Source organism: Bufo gargarizans, chromosome 2 (genome assembly GCF_014858855.1).
Source record: "Bufo gargarizans isolate SCDJY-AF-19 chromosome 2, ASM1485885v1, whole genome shotgun sequence".
NCBI lineage: Eukaryota > Metazoa > Chordata > Amphibia > Anura > Bufonidae > Bufo > Bufo gargarizans.
This window is the reverse complement of record NC_058081.1, coordinates 200,937,330-200,951,509: the sequence shown is the minus strand read 5'-3', so window position 1 is coordinate 200,951,509 and position 14,180 is coordinate 200,937,330. Positions and strand designations below refer to the sequence as shown.

Genomic DNA, 14,180 nt, shown 5'->3' with positions numbered 1-14,180 from the left:
TAACATCCTTGAATTTGATAGAATATGTGCATATGATTTCTTTTATTATTAGCCTCACAAAATGTGATTGCAGTGAGGGACAAAGACTTTTCATTATAGCTAAAATGCATGGCACATACAATAAATAAACTATTTTCAGAAAACGTATTGTATAACTTGTATGCATGTTATTAGCCACTAGATGTCAGCATTGTCTAAATGTGATCAATTCTGATCATTTCAGCATTGTAATAATGAGTCTATTATGGCTATATAGTTAGGGCTGTATTGCATTAAAGATCAGGCAGATGATTGTTGGGAGGGAAGCGTTCCTTCCCGGTAATCGCCTGCTTGTCAGTGGAAGAGAGCGCTGCTATTACATGCAGTGATCTCCTCTAGAGTATGGGGAGGAACGATCGTTATGCCATTGCTCGTCACCATACAGACTCGTTGTTTGCCGGCAGCAGATCGTGATTAGACAGCATGATCTGCTGCCGGCAAACTACGATTTTTACGTTGGATTGACCGATGCTCGTTCATTGGAGAATTGGTGGCAGTATTGCACTGCCAGATCGCTAAGGAGCGTTCCTATGAATGCTCATTAGCGATGATCTGGCAGTGTAATACAGGCTAAGGCCTCTTTCACACTTGCGTTGTCCGGATCCGGCGTGTACTCCACTTGCCGGAATTACACGCCGGATCCAGAAAAACGCAAGTGAACTGAAAGCATTTGAAGACGGATCCGTCTTCAAAATGCTTTCAGTGTTACTATGGCACCCAGGACGCTATTAAAGTCCTGGTTGCCATAGTAGGAGCGGGGAGCGGTATACTTACTGTCCGTGCGGCTCCCGGGGCGCTCCAGAGTGACGTCAGAGCGCCCCATGCGCATAGATGATGTGTCATGCGATCACGTCATCCATGCGCGTGGGGCGCCCTGACGTCACTCTGGAGCGCCCCGGGAGCCGCACGGACAGTAAGTATGCTTCTCCCCGCTACACTTTACCATGGCTGCCAGGACTTTAGCGTCCCGGCAGCTATGGTAACCATTGAGAAAAAGCTGAACGTCGGATCCGGCAATGCGCCGAAACGACGTTTAGCTTAAGGCCGGATCCGGATCAATGCCTTTCAATGGGCATTAATTCCGGATCCGGCCTTGCGGCAAGTCTTCAGGATTTTTGGCCGGAGCAAAAAGCGCAGCATGCTGCGGTATTTTCTCCGGCCAAAAAACGTTCCGGTCCGGAACTGAAGACATCCTGATGCATCCTGAATGGATTTCTCTCCATTCAGAATGCATTAGGATAAAACTGATCAGGATTCTTCCGGCATAGAGCCCCGACGACGGAACTCTATGCCGGAAGAAAAGAACGCAGATGTGAAAGAGCCCTTACTCACAGACAAGTGTATTCTGCCACACTGACTTTTTCTGTGACATAATAATAGACATTCTAATGCATATGTTAATTCATAATGTTCTGGGGATATTAAAACTGGGTTTAAATATTCTTTATGGTAGAACTTATGAATCCAGAGGCGAATATTAATTAATAATTCTTACTTCATAAGTGGGCTTTCCATTTAAAAGACATTGGAAATACATTGGAGCCATTCACAGTTTTTTATGCCAAGCTTTTAACTTTGATGTTGCTAAAGACTTTGGAGCATGAAAAACAAACGGATCCTTGACCAAATCAAGCTAAATCTTCCGCATGAAGCTCAAATGAAAACGCTGGAGCTGTCTTATTTATGGTCATATTATATTAAGACTCAGCTCACTGGAAAAGAGAATTATGCTCGAAAGAGCTGAAGGGGAAAGAGGACTAAAGGAACCAAGATGAAAAAAGCATTGAGAAGCCTGAAGACCCAAAGAGAAGACAGGACATGATGGAGATTTTGACACTTCATATATAGAAACCACTTATGATGATAAATGTTTACCAAGAACCCGTTATGAATAGCAGCTCACTTCATGTCCACTTAGATGTGTGCAGAAAATGACAAGGTAATTGGTTGTCTTTTCTAATACTTCTAGTATGTGTGGAATATGTTTCAACCAACTAATGTCGATTAAATGTCTATATAAGTAATGAGATATACTTGAAAACTGAGGCAAGTGTCATCATCAGTATACCTGACACAAACATAGGAATGATGATATTCCAAGGTAGGAAATGATGATAATATATCCACTATGTGTCCCACAGTATTTTGTGCTTTGGCATGTGCCATACCTTGTATTGTGGCATTCGGGATAAGTGCATTTCTTAGGACTGATTGCTTTGTTTTATTCTCCTAACAATGTCAGATGCTGACACCCTGCACATTCTTCTAACAATAAAAATGAATGAAGTCTACATTACTCACAGTCTACCAGGAGGAGAGCGGTCACAAAAAGCAGGGCGGTCAGATCCTCCATGGTACATCAGATGTGTCCTATAGTCTGGATGGACTCTGCAGGCTCACGATGGGGCAGGCTCCAGGACAAAGGAATCTGATTGTGGGATCACATAGACAACAGCAGCTAAAGTTTGCCAGCAGCAGGGAGGGGAGGCACAGAGGAGGTTGGTAGATCCAGCAGCAGGTAAGTGCCCCCAGGATGGCAGCGCAGCAGATGTATGGGAGAAGCTCTCTCTGGATGGTTATTGTCTGTGTGGAACTTCTCCAGCTGCTGGAAGATCTGAGGTGTGCACCCTGTAACCACACTCACTGGAGCACATATGTAACTATTCATTCCTTTACATTCTTAGCGGTAGCACACAAAGAGGTGAATCCTTCTCGTAGAACAAATTTCGGATTAAGTGGTTTGCTCTTTTACAACCTCTGTAAACGCAGCCTCCTGCCCTCTTCCACTTTGGCTTTTTCCTGCCTTCTCCAGAATAAAGGGTATAAGCTGTTCAGGGCTGTTTCTCTTCAGTTACTCTGTAATCATTGTTTTCTCCTACAGATATTGAAGATATTGGCAGTGTACATAGAAGACACATTGTTCTGGATCCTCCCTTCCTTCTAAAGTTGTGTGAAGCCAGCACCTATGCATGATTTTTGCGCGTGCAAAGTAGTAAGTTCACACCACCAAGCGTCATGTACTGTCCCTGATTTTCCAACATTCCTTACTATAAAGGCGACATGGGTAAGAGCCCCTCTCTCTTTCTGTCAAGCAAGGAATTGCTTGCTGAGGAGCAGCATGCATCCTGATTCCTGACCTTTCTGCCCAGTGTTCATCTCCCACAGTAGGTTGTCCTGGGAGGCCCTCTGCTGGTGAATTGGTGAATTAATAGCTCGGTATCCACATTACTGTATGCATGAGACTTTGACTCTGGAGCTGCAAGAAGAATAGTTCTGCATGCAAGAGTGCACGTAAATTCAATTTGCAGGCACTGTCATATCCCCATGAAACCAGACAGAACAGGAACAATGTGATTGTGGTATCAACCCTGGATCCCTGTCTGCAGAAGTGATGTCCTGGATAAACTATTTTCTGAAAGCATCTATTTTGGATATAAGGAATCCAATTAATTACCCGGCGGCATGTATACACCTTGGATTTCTACTTCCAATGGACACGTTAGGCTACTTTCACACTTGCGGTGGTAGCCTTTTCCGGCAGGCTGTTCCGCAAGTCCACCGTGCTGCCGGTCCTATTCACTATAATGGGGGCAGGCCAGAGGTCCGGCCGCAGCACAGCAAACGTGCAGAGAGGCAGCCAACAAAAACGCAGCGTGCTGTAGTTTTATTCCGGCCACCTCTCACCAGTGTGAAAGTAGCTTTAGTCTGCAAAGTCACACTGAGGGTAGGTCATCAATATTAGAATCTCTTAAAGAAGTAAACTTCTTTAAGTATACTTTATGAGCAGCTCCATTTTACTTTGTGTACAGGTAGTCATTATAGCCACAACTTGTTGACTGTAACAGATATGAAGAAGATCGTCGGTTACTGGCAGAGCCTACAACCATTTCCTGTTAGGTAACTAATTTTTGTTGCATTTTTGCAGATAGCTTGGTGCCCCCCCACCTCCCCCCCCCTACCCTTTTAGCTATCTGCCCTCTGATGAACCACTGACATTGGGGAAACTCATTGGGACGTAACAACCAACATCCACCTGTGCATTGATGTATTGCTATCACGGACGTACCGAGTCATACGACGTCCCCGCGACAGTGAGGGGCAGGTGATCTTTGAGACTGGCAACACGTGGTTTGATTTGACATGTTTACCTTGTGGATCAATAGGTGTCTGTGTTGTTTCTGGTACTGGCCACACCCTTAACTTCACGGTGTTGCTATTGTGGGTATTTAACGTTCCCTATTTTTTAGTTGTTTCTCCCACAATGCTGTGTGGTTTATAGCTCCAGTTGGACCTGTGGATAGCTGGTGTTTGGATCTCGGCTGAGTTTCTGGTGCTGCCATAGCTTCTTGGAAGTTAAGTGTTACCTTTCCCTTTTGTATTTTATTTTGACCTTTCTGTTAGTTGCATTTCCTTGTTGTTTTGTAATAGGCCTCAGGGAGTCTCCCATCCATCCCTCCTTTTGGAAGAACAGGTAGTCTCATTCCTGTCATTAGTACCAGGGTCCTTTAGGGTTTGATAGAACCTTAGGTATTCCTGTGTATGAACTCACCTACCTTTGGGGTCTGTTCATACTGATAGTCAGTCAGGGTCTTGGTTAGGGTTTTCACTAGGAGGTGTCCATCTTCCTTCCCTAGTTTTCAGGCCTTATTTCCTTTCCCCTTTCCCTCCTATGTTCGGCGTGGGGTTTCCCTCCCACATTAGAGCATGAAAATGTAAGTACCCTCCTAGTAAGTAGTGCTCCATTTCTATCTGTTTATTGGTGTACTATGTACTATGATTGTTCTGATTGCATGTCAGCAGATTTTCTTTCTGATTGGTGACTTCATTTACAACAGTTGTCTTTATGGTTGTGGGTTATATGACTTAGTCAGGACACCCCATCTATAGGAAACATCCCCTATGTAGGGTTCATCAGGGTACACTAGCAGGTTCCTGCATTCTTTTCAGAGCAAATAGTCTGATGTAGGGGCTTAAATAGGGCACATAGGGCCAACGCTGTCCACATTAATTTATATTGATTCCTGGGGCAACCACTGTTATAACGGTGAAGCGTGTATCGTGTGTTTATGTTGAAAAAAAAAAATAACTGCCAAAAATGGCCTACACCTATCTTGACCCAGGTATAATCTCTGCATTAAAACGTCACTTTTAATTGCTGTGAGCCATAACAAACAGTTAAAACACTTTGTTTCCACCCCAAATGCACTGACATCCGTTGCTAACAGGGAGAGGGGGTGTGCACTATCTTCTATTCCCCACAACTAAATCTACACTGCTAGAACCTAGGAGGGCAGTGTGTGAGTTGCCTAGTGTGCGAAAACTGCACAGCACACTTGTCTGACACTATGTCAATAACTGTCAAGACGCATTCACACACTGCAAACACTACTGTAGCTAATAGCTGAACAGGCTGACCGGCTTGTGTTTTTATGTTTGGCACATATTGCACATACTGTTTTTCACTAGTTTGAACGTTTTCAAGGGCTTGCAGCGGGTCCGCAATACACGGGCACTGGCTGTGTGCATTCCGCATCACGGATCGTGGACCCATTTACTTGAATGGGTCTGCGATCATGGAAATGCGGAACGGAGGCACGGATCGTAACCCCACGGAAGCACTGCTTCCGTGGTGTTTCTGGCCGTGCCTCCGCACCTCAGAAAAGTAGCGCATGCACTACTTTTTTTGCGGTGCGGACTGTCGGATGCGGATCCCATTGAATGTCGGATGCGGATCCAAGTGAATGGGTCTGCGATCGGCATGCGGCTGCCCCACAGTCTCTGCCCATGCATTGTGGATCGCAATTTGCGGTCCGCAGCACGGGCATGGAGCCCTATCGTTTGTGTGCATGTAGCCTAAAGCTAAGTTTCAAGTTTTCCTTAGTGATATTGATATCAGCACTATGGAAATATAAAAATATTTGATATATGGTATATTCTCCTGCAGCAAGATTTTATTGTTTAATACTACAGTGTAACTGTCAATTTAAGCATATGTTACTGCTGCTGCAGCATTATGCATAAAGCAATCTTTAGTTTCTTCACATACCACTGTTTTCCTTGAGCTTTTCCCTTAGTTATGGCTGTTTTTAACCCTACAATATGAGTATCTTCTCAAGATGGCTCCTCTGCCAGTTCTGAGGCTAAAACTGCCTTCCCTCACTTCACAGACACACTTGCTTAAGCCAGCAGATTCCTGCCAGCCAATCAAATTGGATTACTGAGACACCACTCCTCAGTGTGAAGTGTCTGTCTTCTGTTTACATTAAAGGGACGACAGAAAAGCCCTAGCAATGGTTTTTTGAAGAGACCACTGGAAAGAGACAGGGGACATTAATGAAAGCTGTTATTATAAGGTAATTACAGATCTTTTGAGAATCATTGACAGACTAACTCGGGTATACATGTCTAGCTGTAATAAAGTAGCAAATAAAAAAAAATGACAGTTACACTTTAAAGGGGATGAACAGATTTTACAAATACAGATTTCTGTCCAATTTTTAATTCACTCAGTCCGCCAAAAAACATATCAGGCCTACTGGATTGTGACGTGTAAACAGCATGTAAAAATGATCTGAAGACAACTCCATTATAGAGAACAGGAAGATTTGGTTGAATCTTAATCAGCGTCTTTTAAGGCCCATTCATATGTACTGATGAATGCTCATTTGAGAGCTGATCGCACCTTTTATGCTGCCACAAAATTCATAGTTTGCAGTCTGCACATCTCCCCATATAAACAGTGATGTGCTGCCGACAATATACAAACTGTTGTCCAAGGTAAATAAAAACTTGCTGAGCCACTGTAAATGGTCTAAAATGACAAAGTAAGCAACACTTACCCCTTTTCTTGTTTTCCACTTCCATCACTGTGCTCTGGTCCTCCACACTGCTTCTTTTTGTGCTTGCAGCAGAAGTCAGGTGGATACACAGTTGATAGTCCTACTGAATAGACTGTTAGAATTTGTATTATGGCAAGAAAAAAAGCAGTTCATCCGAGTCACCAGCCTCAGAAATCGCAGGTTAACAGCAGTTCAGATTAGAGACCAGGTCAATGCCACACAGAGTTCTAGCAGCAGAACACATCTCTAGAACAACTGTTAAGAGGAGACTATGTGAATCAGGCCTTCATGGTAGAATATCTGCTAGGAAACCACTGCTAAGGACAGGTAACAAGCAGAAGAGACTTGTTTGGGCTAAAGAACACAAGGAATGGACATTAGACCAGTGGAAATCTGTGTTTTGGTCTGCTGAGTCCAAATTTGAGATCTCTGGTTCCAACCACCGTGTCTTTGTGCTACGCAGAAAAGGTGAACGGATGGACTCTACATGCCTGGTTCTCATCGTGAAGCACGGAGGAGGAGGTGTGATGGTGTGGGGGTGCTTTGCTGGTGACACTGTTGGGGATTTTTTTTTTATTGAAGGCATACTGAACCAGCATGGCTACCACAGCATCTTGCAGCGGCATGCTTTTCCATCCGGTTTGCATTTAGTTGGACCATCATTTATTTTTCAACAGGACAATGACCCCAAACACACCTCCAGGCTGTGTAAGGGCTATTTGACCATGAAGGAGAGTGATGGGGTGCTGCGCCAGATGACCTGGCCTCCACAATCACCGGACCTGAACCCAATCGAGATGGTTTGGGGTGAGCTGGACCGCAGAGTGAAGGCAAAAGGGCCAACAAATGCTAAGCATCTCTAGGAACTCCTTCAAAACTGTTGGAAGACCATTTCAGGTGACTACCTCTTGAAGCTCATCAAGAGAATGCCAAGAGTGTGCAAAGCAGTAATCAAAGCAAAAGGTGGCTACTTTGAAGAACCTAGAATATGACATATTTTCAGTTGTTTCACACTTTTTTGTTATGTATATAATTCCACATGTGTTAATTCATAGTTTTAAAGCCTTCAGTGTGAATCTACAATTTTCATAGTCATGAAAATAAAGAAAACTCTTTGAATGAGAAGGTGTGTCCAAACTTTTGGTCTGTACTGTATATACAGTATATATATACAGTATACATGGGGAGTAGTCTTCCACCCAGCACTTTGACTACTCCCAGTAAGAGCCGTCCTGGATGAGCTATTACAGCCATACTAAATATCAAGGTGTCAAATAGCAACTGCTGCTGCTGACACATAAAAACCAGCTCTTACGCCACCGAGGCCAGGAACCTCGGTGGCACGATGATTCCTTGTACCTTCTTACATACCTCCCCCCTTTGTTCAACTCTGAGGGGGTGAACACATGCCATACAGTATACTCGGGATAGGGCATCCACATTTCCCTGAAACCAGCCTGCCCTGTGTTCTACGGAGAACTTAAAGTTTTGTAATGACAGGAACCACCTGGTGACTCGGGCATTTCTCTCTTTGGCCTGGCTCGTTCACTTGAGAGGGGAGTGGCCAGTCACCAGGTGGAATGTTCTCCCCAATAAATAATAGCGGAGAGACTCGAGTGCCCACCTGATAGCCAGGCACTCTCTCTCCACTATACAGTAGCTGGTCTCGGCTGGGATGAGCTTGTGACTTAGGAACACAACAGGATGCTCCTCCCCATTGACTTCCTGAGACAGTACAGCACCAAGGCCTACTTCAGAGGCGTCTGTCTGTACTATGAATTCCAGCTTGAAGTCGGGCGTCACCAAAACCAGGGACCCACACAGGGCCAACATCAAAGCAGAGAAAGCCTTTTCCGCCCGGTCATTCCAGTGAACCATCACTGACTTGCGTCCCTTCAATAACCCTGTCAATGGCGCGGCTACAGTAGCAAAGTGGGGAATAAATCTCATGTAATAGCCTATCATTCCTAGGAATGACTTTACTGGTTTAGTGGTGACAGGTCGGGGCCAATTTCTTATCGCCTCTATTTTGTTTACATGGGGTTTGATCAGTCTGCGCCCAATGACATACCCCAGGTATTTTGTCTCCTCTAACCCTATTGCGCCTTTCTTTTGGTTAGCGGTTAGTCCAGCTTTTCGAAGGGAGTCTACTACAGCCTGCACTTTGGGCAGGTGACTTTCCCAGTTGGTACTGTGGATGACGATATCGTCCAGGTAAGCCAAAGCGCACTGACTGTGTGGTCGCAGCACAATGTCTATTAGCCTTTGGAAAGTGGCGGGGGCACCATTCAGACCAAATAGTAACACCTTATACTGGTATAGCCCCTCTGGTGTAATGAAGGCCATTTTCTCTTTGGCAGCCTCTGTTAAGGGTACCTGCCAGTACCCTTTGGTGAGATACAAAACAGAAAAATACTGGGCTTGTCCTAACCTCTCAATCAGCTTGTCTACCCGGGGTGTGGGATACGCATCGAACTTGGAGATTTCGTTTAGTTTCCGTCTTTGGTATTAAGACTATCAGACTGGTCCACTCAATTTTGGACTCCTCAATGACGTCTAGTTGCACTTCCTCCGAGATGGCTTGTCGCCGAGCCTCAGGTACCCGGTATGGTTTCAACCGGATTTTTTCCTGAGGCTCAATGACAATGTCATGCTGGTTTATGGAAGTGCATACAGGGAGGTCTGAGAACACGTCTGTGTTCCTGCTGATGAACTCCCTGGCCTCCTGAGTCTCTTTAGAGGAGAGGCTGTCAGCAATCTTCACTGTGGCAACTGCTTCCCTTACATCAGACTGAGGGGCCAGAAACTCTCCTCCTAGAAAATTCACCCGCGGGCTATCATCAGTACTGGTCTCCCTATCTTTCCAAGGTTTGAGCAAATTCATATGGTACACCTGCTCCAGATTCCACTGCCCTGGCTGGTGTACCTTGTAGTTTACTTCTCCAACCTTTTCGAGTATCTCGTAGGGTCCCTGCCACCTAGCCAGTAATCTACTGTCCACTGTCAGTACCAGAACCGAAACCTGATCTCCCAGGTTAAAGATCCAGACCCGAGCCTGCCGATTATACACCCGACTTTGAGCTCACTGAGCTGCCTCCATATGTTCCTTTACCAGCGGCAACACGGTTTCCATACGTTCCTGCATCTGGGTAACATATTAAGTAACGCTTTTATATGGTGTAGGTTTTTGCTCCCATGCCTCTTTGGCTATATCCAACAGACCACGTGGATGTCTGCCATACAGACGTTCGAAGAACGAGAACCCAGTAGAGACCTGGGACACTTCTCGCATTGCAAACATAAGATAGGGCAGAAGGAGGTCCCAGTCCTTCCCATCCTTAGACACTACTCGTTTTAACATGGTTTTTAATGTGTTATTAAACATTTCTACTAGGCCGTTAGTTTGTGGGTGATAGACGGACGTCCGTATCTGCTTCATGTTCAGCAACTTACAGAGTTCCCGCATGACCTTGGACATAAAAGGGGTCCCCTGGTCAGTCAGAACCTCTTTAGGTAGCCCCACTCTGGAGAACATCTCCATTAACTCCTTTGCTATGAGTTTGGACGATGTATGTTGCAGTGGCACCGCCTCCGGGTACCGAGTGGCGTAGTCTAGGACTACCAACATATGTTGGTGCCCTCTAGCGGACTTCGGTACTGGGCCTACGAGATCCATAGTGATTCTTTCAAATGAAGTCTCGATAATCGGGAGAGGCACTAAGGGACTGCAGAACAAGTGCTGGGGGCTAGTTGTTTGGCAGGTCGGGCAAAACTTACAAAAGTCATCCACCTCTCTAAGCACACTGTTCCAGTAAAACCGTTGGAGTATCCGGTCCTGTGTTTTCTGCAGTCCCAGATGACCCCCGAGAACATGTTGGTGGGCTAACTCTAACACAAGTTTTCGATAAGCACGGGGCACCACCAACTGTTCAATGGGTTCACCCCGCAGATGGTTTACCCAAAATAGCATATTCTGCTTGACCACAAAATGGGGAAACATTGACTTGGCCCCAGGTTGTTGGGGTACCCCATCAACTATTACCACATTTTCCCAAGCCCGGGATAGGGTTGGGTCTCGGCTTTGGGCTGTACCGAAATTCTCCCCAAAGACGTTGAGGTCTGCCAACTCAGGTCTCGGTGGCAATTCCCACACGTCTCCCCCCATTACCCTACGCAGGGTTGTCTCCCCCTCTTCCACCGAGGTGGCGGTCACCCCTACTGCTGGCCCTTCGGCCTCAGGTTCCCAGGGTTCTGTCTGTCCTCCTGAACAAGGCCAATCTCCTGGGCTCACCCCATAGGGCCGGGAAAGTCTCTCCCTATTATGAGTTTGTAGTGCAAGTTTGCGGCGACTGCCACTTCATGGGTCCACCTGCTGGCTAACGTGGTTAGAGTCACCAGCGCTGTGGGGTATTTTTTTTCAGTCTCTGTGAATGCACATCACCCCAACTTTCTGGCCAGTATACTCAGCGGCACTAGGGTAGCCCTTACTAGGGTCACCAAGCTCCCTGAGCCTCAGCTTGAGTGTCTCCCACTTCCACCTGGCACAAGTGGTGTAGAGCCTCCGGGGTACCTGTGGCACACAGTTTCATAGAATACAGTGACTGATGGTAACCACAATTAGTGTCCATGGGCTCAACCCGACGGGGACACTCAGTCCTTATATGGCCAGGTTCCTGACACCGTCAGCTGATTACCTGGGTCCAGGCCCATAGTGGGAACTTCCCAGGTAGGTTTCACTGGCTCATACCATTGGGCCTGGGGCGGGGGTTTACCTGCCCCATCCCGAAAGAACGCCCCTTAAGATTCTTAGTGGCCTCATAGCGTTCCACCAGGTCCATTCCAAGGCATTTCCAGGAGACACCTGGCCGATCCAGAGCTGGAGATGGGGTGGCAGAGCCCTCCAGAATATGTCAGCCAATAGTCTATCCAGCATAGCCGTGGGATTTAGCACATCAGGGTGTAGCCACTTTTGCAAAAGGTGGAGTAAGTCATAATACTGGGGTCTCCTTGGGCTCAGCCGCCTTAAACCCCCACTGATGTACCTGCTGGGCCTGGACCACACATTTACCCCCAGTCTTGCCAAAATCTCACCCTTTACCTTCGGGTAGTCGGCCGCTTGATCGTCCGGCAAGTCGAAATATACGCGCTGGGACTCTGATGCCAGGAAAGGAGCGATGACCTCAGCCCACTGGTCTTGGGGCAGCTTTTTCCCTGGTGGCCACTTTCTAGTACATCTGCGGGTGTCATCTTAGGGATCGCTGCACAGACTGCTTTCCAGGCATCGTGGACGCTTGTGGTTGCTCCTGCTGTCTGCAAAGCCATCACATGTAGCAGCAACTGGTCGGTCTCTTGCTGTTGCTTATTAGTCTCCCGTTGGTGCAGATTGGTCTCTCACTGCTGTAGATTAGCTTCCACGAGGGCCTTCACAACAGCCTCCATTTTGTCGTGGGCTATGGGTTGTAATACCGCTGGTTTGATGTACGACATACAACTGTGCCCAAAAATGCAGACCGAAAAAATATATCAGCGTTCACGCCAGCCTCACTGCGCTTGCGCGCATCCTCCAGCAAATGTGGGGATTCGCTCTGGTAGTTAGGATTAGCGGGTGCAGCACAGAGGCAAAGTACAAGTTCTTGGTTCAAAACATGAGTGTTTATTCACACGTGAAAGCAAAAACAAAAACACAAGTTGTTTGGTGATCATTCACACACATGAAATGTTCATATACAAAACAGTCAAATTTTCTCCTGGGTGTTACTTCACACCCTGTTGGAAGTTTTGCTTTGTCAAGTCCACAGGCAGGCGTTAGGCGGCCTGTTCACCCTCACAGGGGTCTGAGCCCTCAAGCCGCGGATCCCAACACAGCCTTCAGATCACAGCACACAGACCTTATGAGCTCCATTGTCAGACGGAGGTAATCCTCTCCACCTGGCAGTGCTGGCTGGTTTTTATGCCTGGCAAAACCCAGCCTGGAACATGGGGAGTAGTCACCCACCCAGCACTTTGACTACTCCCAGTAAGAGCCGTCCCGGATCAGCTATTACAGCCATACAAAGTATCAAGGTGTCAAACAGCAACTGCTGCTGACATATAAAAACCAGCTCTTACTCCACCGAGGCCAGAAACCTTGGTGACACGTACTTATCATCCACGATGATTCCTTGTACCTTCTTTAATTTACTTAGATCATTTTCTAAACCGTAAACTTACAGTTTCTTCCTTGCATTTAAATGACAGCTCTAAAAACATGGTGCAGCAAACTGGAGGGGGAGTGCTGGGAGGAGATGGGAGCAGTAGATATGGCACACATATGACTTGTTATGGTTCACTCCGACGCTCCCTATGCAGTGAATGGTGGGGGGCACCCTTTCTTCCCTCAGAGCACACACTGGTATCAGAGCTCCAAGGTTGGATATGGGAAAGCAGGCTGTATGGAAGCAATCGCTGAGTCTCTCTCTCTCTCTTAATACAATTTTTAATCTTCCCAAATAACCAAGGCATGCAAAGCTCTCAAAAATATGGTAGGCGCCAGAGGCTACAACTCATTCCGCCTGTAAAAATTTGGTAGGTACCAGAGGCTATAAACCGTTCCACATGCTGCAACTCACCCTGTTCTAAACAGTCTGTGAAAGTTCTTTACTACTCTACTTTGAATTTAGAGATTTATGTTGTTTTTAGCAGCTTCCAGTGACGGTGTGCTTACTGGACAAACAGGAGGAAGCATCCTTTCACCTCGGCTGCTTAGGCCAGGCTCTCTGGCTGATACATTCAGACTACACAGCTCCTCCCTCAGAGGGGGCAGGTCCGGTCAGCTTCCTGCTGAGTAGGGCATGGTAACTATGCTGTTTTTCTATTTCAAGTCTTGGGATCACACAAGCAGTAAAAATACATTAACACTTAATGATGGATATTAACTTCTTTTAGCAGTGAATTTACACTTTACAGTGATCCTCTGGGTCACTGCAATGGCATTTTCATTATTTATTGTGATCACATCAGCAAATCTATTAGAATATGTTTTAAAGTGAAACTCTGGTTAAAAAAAATCTCACTTGATGCTTTTGGCCAAGTAGTGGCAAATAATGTTTGGGGATCGTGTGCATATTCATACATGCCTTTGTACGACTGCTTCTACTTGTTAATCAGCTTCTGCTATGAATGCTGCAGAGCGCTCTCACTCGTCTGAGCTTAGGTTCTTCGTTTTCTAGTTTACCTTAGAATGTATTCTACTGATTGTCTGCACATGTACCAAACTTATGCCTGTTAACCGACTCTCATTCTCCGTTGCCTGCACTGACCTCA

At 46.2% G+C, this 14,180-nt stretch overlaps 1 protein-coding gene across 1 annotated transcript in view; it reads right to left on the bottom strand.

Annotated features, from left to right (window-relative positions):
- Positions 1–2,392, bottom strand: part of CHRNB4 (cholinergic receptor nicotinic beta 4 subunit) — a 36,561-nt gene extending 34,169 nt beyond the window's left edge. The window contains exon 1 of the mRNA XM_044277118.1: positions 2,337–2,392. Coding sequence (XP_044133053.1) covers positions 2,337–2,392 — 56 coding nt within the window. The remainder of the gene's footprint in view (positions 1–2,336) is intronic.
- Positions 2,393–14,180: the final 11,788 nt, after the last annotated feature.